The 7082-nt window shown below is 33.7% G+C and overlaps 1 protein-coding gene across 3 annotated transcripts in view; it reads left to right on the forward strand.

Annotated features, from left to right (window-relative positions):
• The window catches only part of LOC145088139 (ubiquitin C-terminal hydrolase 13-like), an 8998-nt gene extending 2225 nt beyond the window's left edge, over positions 1-6773 (forward strand). For 2 of the 3 annotated variants that reach the window (XM_079026357.1, XM_079026360.1), the window contains exons 7-31: positions 272-380; positions 450-565; positions 727-825; positions 1935-2044; positions 2179-2253; positions 2346-2424; positions 2515-2661; positions 2747-2947; positions 3029-3151; positions 3238-3315; positions 3758-3846; positions 3931-4039; positions 4119-4187; positions 4278-4391; positions 4477-4532; positions 4627-4804; positions 4884-4985; positions 5069-5140; positions 5243-5308; positions 5389-5454; positions 5540-5623; positions 5700-5816; positions 5909-5983; positions 6082-6168; positions 6287-6773. In XM_079026357.1, coding sequence (XP_078882483.1) covers positions 272-380; positions 450-565; positions 727-825; positions 1935-2044; positions 2179-2253; positions 2346-2424; positions 2515-2661; positions 2747-2947; positions 3029-3151; positions 3238-3315; positions 3758-3846; positions 3931-4039; positions 4119-4187; positions 4278-4391; positions 4477-4532; positions 4627-4804; positions 4884-4985; positions 5069-5140; positions 5243-5308; positions 5389-5454; positions 5540-5623; positions 5700-5816; positions 5909-5983; positions 6082-6168; positions 6287-6328 — 2463 coding nt within the window. In that variant the 3' untranslated portion in view covers positions 6329-6773. The remainder of the gene's footprint in view (positions 1-271; positions 381-449; positions 566-726; positions 826-1934; positions 2045-2178; positions 2254-2345; positions 2425-2514; positions 2662-2746; positions 2948-3028; positions 3152-3237; positions 3316-3757; positions 3847-3930; positions 4040-4118; positions 4188-4277; positions 4392-4476; positions 4533-4626; positions 4805-4883; positions 4986-5068; positions 5141-5242; positions 5309-5388; positions 5455-5539; positions 5624-5699; positions 5817-5908; positions 5984-6081; positions 6169-6286) is intronic. The other variant, XM_079026359.1, reaches the window with a different exon arrangement.
• Positions 6774-7082: the final 309 nt, after the last annotated feature.

The raw sequence follows: 7082 nt of genomic DNA on the forward strand, positions 1-7082 counted from the left end.
TTGGATTTTTACTTCAATACAAATACATTTTTTTTTTAAATTTTCAAATGGGGTGGGCAAAACCGGTTTAACTTGGGTTTTTAGCAATTTCGAATCACCAGTTAACCAGGTTTTTAAGAAACCTGGTTCAATCCGAGTTAGAAATAGGCAAAAATGTTCATGATTGACCCGCTCTCTTCACCCGGTCACGTTAACCGGCCAGGTCAATTTGAGTTTTAAAACATTGATCATCAATAATACCCTTACTTATGCACACTTTTTATTGACACAGGGAACTGTTGTGGAGGGTACAATTCAACAGTTATTTGAAGGACATAATATGAACTATATTGAATGCATAAATGTTGACTACAAATCAACAAGAAAAGAGTCGTATTATGGTAAAAATCTTACATACGATGATAATTTTCATATAGACATAATTTCTTGCTAATCTATATGTTATGTAGATCTTCAGCTTGATGTTAAAGGTTGTCGTGATGTCTATGCCTCTTTTGACAAGTATGTGGAAGTAGAAAGGCTTGAAGGTGACAACAGATATCATGCCGAACAACATGGGTTACAGGTTGGTGTATTAACTTAACTTATTCAAATGTAATTTTATTTGTAAAAATTCTAAGTTAAACATTTTATGTTTTTAGGTGACATTTTGTTTGTTTGAATTAAGTTTGATGTATACTATTATCTTGGTTTTCACATGCAATGCTATGAATATGATCTTTACAGGATGCAAAGAAGGGCGTATTATTCATTGATTTTCCCCCTGTTCTTCAACTCCAGTTGAAACGTTTCGAATATGATTTTATGCGGGACACGATGGTGAAGGTTAGTTTCTCAACTTAAGTTTCTTTCACCTCACCCATTAAACTATAATTGAATCAATTCAATACATTCATTAGTTATTAAAAATATATCTTACAACTATCTTCGATTAACAATCTATCATTTACCATAAACTCAACAACGTAGTCCCGGATGGATTTTGTATGCTTCAGCTCACAAAGTTTCTTCATCACTATGTTTTTAACATTATGTGATTATAATTTTCTATTAAGTTGCATCTTGAATTCTTCCCAAGTGTCTATGGTGTACAAGCCTATCTCTATGTCTCTACCATAGAACTGCGTTCTCGCATAAATATAGGACGAGCGTATCTACCTTCAACTTGTCATCCTTAACTTTAGTAGCGCTGAAGTTACATTCCAGGGACCAAAAGATTAGTCATGTTCTCTAGGGCCGTGTTTACCTCCAGACTTCAACGATTTAGGCGCTTCAATGTGTGGCGTCTCCCTTGCATTGTAACAAAGAAGGCTTCTATTACTACAAAGAACTTGATAGTTTACAAAGCTACTTTGTGCGGTCTCTTAATGGTCTGGAGTGAGCTCCCTTACTTAATATTGGTAACTTACACTTCTTCTTAGGAAGTTTCTAGACCTCCAAAAATAAATGACTTACATTTCTTCTCAGGTCATTTCATTTCTAGACCTCCATATTATACATGACTATTTTAGAATATTCTTACATCCTCTATATCTATGTACAAGGATCCGTACCATTCAAGACCATTCGTTGACGTCCTAGATTCAATCTAGGGTGTTTTTGGGTCTTCCAAAATACTCTAGAATGCTCCATACTCTTCTAGGGTCTTCCACTATGTTCTTAACCTTCCTAGGTTTTTCAGTTTGTTCCAAAACCTTCGAGATTCTTCCAAGACATTCTAAAATCTTCTAATATCTTCCAGGATGTTCTATAATCTTCCAGAGTATTCTAGTGCATCCTAGATTTGTCCAGAGTCTTTTCGAGCATTTCTGATTACTCCGGTGTTTTCCAGAGAGCTTTGTAAACTTCAAGAAGCTCTGTCTGTGACAAGAAGGTCAATTGCTAAACAATCATCTCATTTAGGATTTTCTAAGTAAAAATATTTTTCCATCCAGATAAATGATCGCTATGAATTCCCCTTGCAACTTGACCTTGATAGAGAAGATGGTAAATATTTATCACCCGAGGCAGACAGAAGTGTGCGCAACCTTTACACTCTTCACAGGTACTACTATCTATTTGCACATTTCCATATGTTAATAGAAACAAAATACTCCCATGTCATTATTCTCTCATGCTTAGTTTCCATATTTTATTGAATGATTTTTGGTCTGACCCTCCAACATTATCTTATTGCAGTGTATTGGTTCACAGTGGTGGGGTACATGGTGGACATTATTATGCCTACATCCGACCAACCCTTTCTGATCAATGGTCTGAACTCTAATCCCTTTACTTTTTATTTGTGTACTTGTATTTCTTTTCCATATCCATTCATGGCATTACTGAAGTTAATTTGACTATAGGTTTAAATTCGATGACGAACGTGTAACCAAAGAAGACATGAAGAGGGCATTAGATGAGCAATATGGGGGAGAGGAGGAGGTGATCCGATAGATAACTTGTTATGATTTATATAAAAGTTGCTATCCTGTTTTTATTAACTTAACTTCTGATTATATTTTTGTGTGACAGTTACCTCAAGCGAATCCCGGGTTCAATAACTCTCCATTTAAATTTACAAAGTATTCAAATGCATATATGCTTGTGTATATACGTGAAAGTGATAAGGAGAAAATAATCTGTAACGTGGATGAGAAGGATATAGCAGAGCACCTACGAGTAATATATTAATCTGTTGATATGAATTCTTTTTGTTCCTGTACCAAAATTTCAATAATAAACATTCTCTCATCATCCTCTTCAGATAAGATTGAAGAAAGAACAAGAAGAAAAAGATCAAAAAAGAAAGGAGAAAGCAGAGGCACATTTATATACGATTATAAAGGTTGCTCGAGATGACGACCTTCGTCGACAGATAGGGAAAGATATATATTTTGATTTGGTGGATCATGACAAAGTTCACAGCTTCCGCATTCAAAAACAAATATCTTTTGCCCTTTTCAAGGTAAGATATCTAGTTATTTTGTTTATATTCATAACAGATGCAATAGCTCTTATCACTTATTCTGTTGGATTTCATTTTCAGGAAGATGTGGCTAAGGAATTGGGTATACCGGTGCAATACCAACGTTTCTGGCTATGGGCAAAACGCCAAAATCACACTTACAGGCCAAATCGTCCATTGACACCTCAAGAAGAAGCTCAGTCTGTATGTAGTTGTTAATCATTGTGCACATGCTTAATAGTATTAGTATTGATGGTGCTTGACATGAGAAGTTTATTGTGTTATTTTAGGTTGGACATTTGAGAGAGGTGTCAAATAAGGCTAACAATGCTGAGCTTAAGTTGTTCTTGGAAGTAGAAGTTGGACAGGTATACATGTTGACAACTTGTTTTTTTTTTTTTTTTCAACTGTTGGTGGATGTTATGTTATGAACTGAGTTATAACAACAGATTCAATAACACAAAAAGTAACAACAACTTCAAATATTGATTGATAACCTCAAATATACCCAAAAGATTACAAGAACAATGATAGTTTAGCTGATTCGAGATAGCCAATCTCCCAAGGAATAAATTCCAAATTTCACACAAAAGATAGATACCTCACTCCCTGCCCACTACCCTCTTCTTATACTATCTGTCATAACAAATTCACTAATATAAAATGCCTAAAATGCCCCTGCACTAATAAGATTATCTTTAGTTAATGATTTTCCCATATTGCCCTTATCTAACATATGTGGCCGAAGTTGATGCATAACATGTTATTGAATTCAAAATCTCAAAATCTTTTTTTTTTTTTTCATTGTAGGATTTACGCCCAATTTCTCCACCTGAGAAGACTAAAGAGGAGATTCTACTTTTCTTCAAACTTTATGATCCCTTTAAGGAGGAACTTCGGTATCCATTCTCTCTCTCTCTCTCTCTCTCTCTCTCTCTCTCACACACACACACACATTAATCTGAAGCTCTTTTACATACCAGGTATGTTGGGAGGCTATTTGTGAAAGGCACAGGAAAGCCAATAGAAATACTAGCAAAGCTCAATGAACTGGCTGGATTTGCACCTGATGAAGAAATTGAACTATTCGAGGTTTGTTTCTTATATATAAAAATGTTACATTCTTTTGAATCATTTAAGTTGTTGCCTTCATATTCTTCATTACATCCAGGAAATCAAGTTTGAACCCAATGTTATGTGTGAACATATTGACAAGAAGCTAACTTTTCGGGGTAGTCAGGTATCTGTTTTTCAATTTCAATCTTTCTGATATCATCATTGCACTTTCTTTCTTCCTTTCTTTAATCACCATTATGTGATTGCTTTACAGCTTGAAGATGGGGACATCGTGTGCTTTCAGAAGCCTCTTAAGGATGAACCAATTACAGAAACATATCGTTATCCTGATGTTCCATCTTTTCTTGAGTATGTTCACAATCGTCAGGTACACCATTATCCATGATATTGACATGATTTTTTTTTTTTGGATTTTTATTTTGTTGCATTATCTAATACTGGATACTGCATAGGTTGTACGCTTTCGTTCACTGGAGAAGCCCAAGGATGATGAGTTTTCTCTAGAATTGTGAGTTGATGTTATGGTGATTGAATTCATGAAGAACCTGATTATTGTTTTTATTGACATGGTTGACTTGATTTTCTTTGTTGTTTCAATTCAGGTCAAAACTTAACAATTATGATGATGTGGTTGAAAGACTTGCTGGGCATCTAAACTTAGATGATCCATCTAAAATCAGGCTCACATCTCACAACTGCTACTCTCAGCAACCTAAACCTCAGCCAATCAAATATCGTGGAGTTGAACATCTCTCAGACATGCTGGCCCACTACAATCAGGTTGCTTTTTCATTGTTTTGACCTCTTAATTTTCTAATAGATAAATCAACTGAAACATATATTTTTGTTGTTGTTGCAGACTTCAGACATTTTGTATTATGAAGTATTGGATATCCCTCTGCCAGAATTACAAGGTCTGAAAACTCTGAAAGTTGCCTTTCATCATGCTACAAAAGATGAAGTAAGTGCTGAGTTACATGACATCCATCTCTTTTTAGAAATTTCTCCCTTTTCTGATTTGTTTATTTATAAATAAATTGTTAGGTGGTAATACATACTATTAGATTGCCAAAGCAAAGCACAGTAGGGGATGTAATCAATGACCTTAAGACAAAGGTATCTATCTATCTATCTATCTATTGTTCATACTTCATACTATAATCTAAACTTTTTAAAAGTCGTATATGGCTGGCTAACTGTTGAGTGTTTTGGAAACAGGTTGAGCTGTCTAATCCTGATGCAGAGCTTCGATTACTTGAGGTTTTCTACCACAAAATCTACAAGGCATGTCATTTTTCCAAGTTCATTTTGGTTGTATGCAGCCAAATCATTAAAAACACAATAACATGTTTCCATTTATGCAGATATTCCCTCTGAATGAAAAAATCGAGAACATTAACGATCAATACTGGACTTTACGTGCTGAGGAGGTATGATATACTACTCATGTTTGGTTTATGTGATTTCAAATATTTATTTATTTATTCATTTTGTTGAGGTGGTTTGTTACTGCAGGTTCCAGAAGAAGAAAAGGAGCTGGGCCCACAGGATCGTCTGATCCATGTTTATCACTTCATGAAAGACACAGCTCAAAACCAGGTCAGGGTTTTCACATTTTCTTGATTTGATAATACTGAATAGTTAAATACTAAAGATTTCATTAATATCTCTACAGCAGGTCCAGAACTTTGGGGAACCCTTCTTCCTGGTGATTCGTGAAGGTGAGACATTAGCTGAAGTTAAACTACGGATACAAAAGAAGTTACAGGTTCCCGATGAGGAGTTTTCCAAGGTATATTATTATATATTAGTATTAAAAAAAAATCATATGCTGATTTTGATTTTTAACCTTAACCTCATACTTTGTAATGTTATATGTATCAGTGGAAGTTTGCATTTCTGTCTTTGGGGCGTCCCACATACCTTCAGGATTCTGATATTGTCTCAAGTCGTTTTCAGGTACATAAACTTTTCCCTCTTGAGAAAAATATATTTAGTGTTTGTATGTATGTATTGTGTTGATAAAGTTGATAGATATATATAATATATGGTTTCAGAGAAGAGATGTTTATGGTGCTTGGGAACAATATTTGGGATTAGAACACTCTGACAATTCACCCAAGAGGTCATATGCTGCCAATCAGGTACTTCTACTACTACATCATATATATGTATTTACATAATCTAATGATAATAATATAAAAACCATGTGAGGAAACAGAAGATGTAAAATTTTGAATGAAATGTTTTTTTTTTTTGCAGAACCGACACACATTTGAGAAACCGGTTAGAATTTACAACTAAAAGAATGGAAGTAAGTCATTATAAGGTTTGTGAGTGGGGCATGTGACATGAAAAGGCAGAGGAAGAGAATGGAAGAAAGCATATAATGGTAGATGATGTGTAATTCTTTGTGAAAAAAAGGCATATATATACATAACATATATATTAATATTATACAAGACAGGTAAGTGCATAGTCTGTTTGATTGTGTAGCGTCCTCCTTCCTTCGGGTGATGATATGTGTAGTTTATTTTAGGTTTTATTTAATTAAATATTTGTCATCCGAGTGTAGCTACACCTACCTTAGACAGACATTCGAGAGCATGCATTGAGATTTTTGGTTGGTGGAGTTAGTTGTATAGAGGTATAGTTTGTGTTTCCCTTTGCTTCATCATTCTATCACACGATAACTAGAGATCACATTCATTTCTGTGTAATGCTTATTTTCTTTTTATTGCATTTACTACATGATATTCCTAAATTATATATATATATATATATATATATATATATATATATATATATATATATATATATATATATATATATATATATATATAAATTTTTTATTCCTCTGCTGTTTTCTCTTTATATTTTTTAAAATGTCTGACAATTCAAATTGGGATTTTAGGGTCATCCAAACAAAAAAATTTCAAATTTAGCATAAGAAAAAAGAAGACACTAATTACAAAATTCTTTTTAAAATAATTTAGGAACAATATCAACATTCTAGAATCATTCAAGCAAAAAAAAAAAAAAATACAAAATTTTTTCA

The sequence above is a fragment of the Lactuca serriola genome, chromosome 2 (genome assembly GCF_051521515.1).
Source record: "Lactuca serriola cultivar US96UC23 chromosome 2, Lser_US96UC23_V15, whole genome shotgun sequence".
Taxonomy (NCBI): domain Eukaryota; kingdom Viridiplantae; phylum Streptophyta; class Magnoliopsida; order Asterales; family Asteraceae; genus Lactuca; species Lactuca serriola.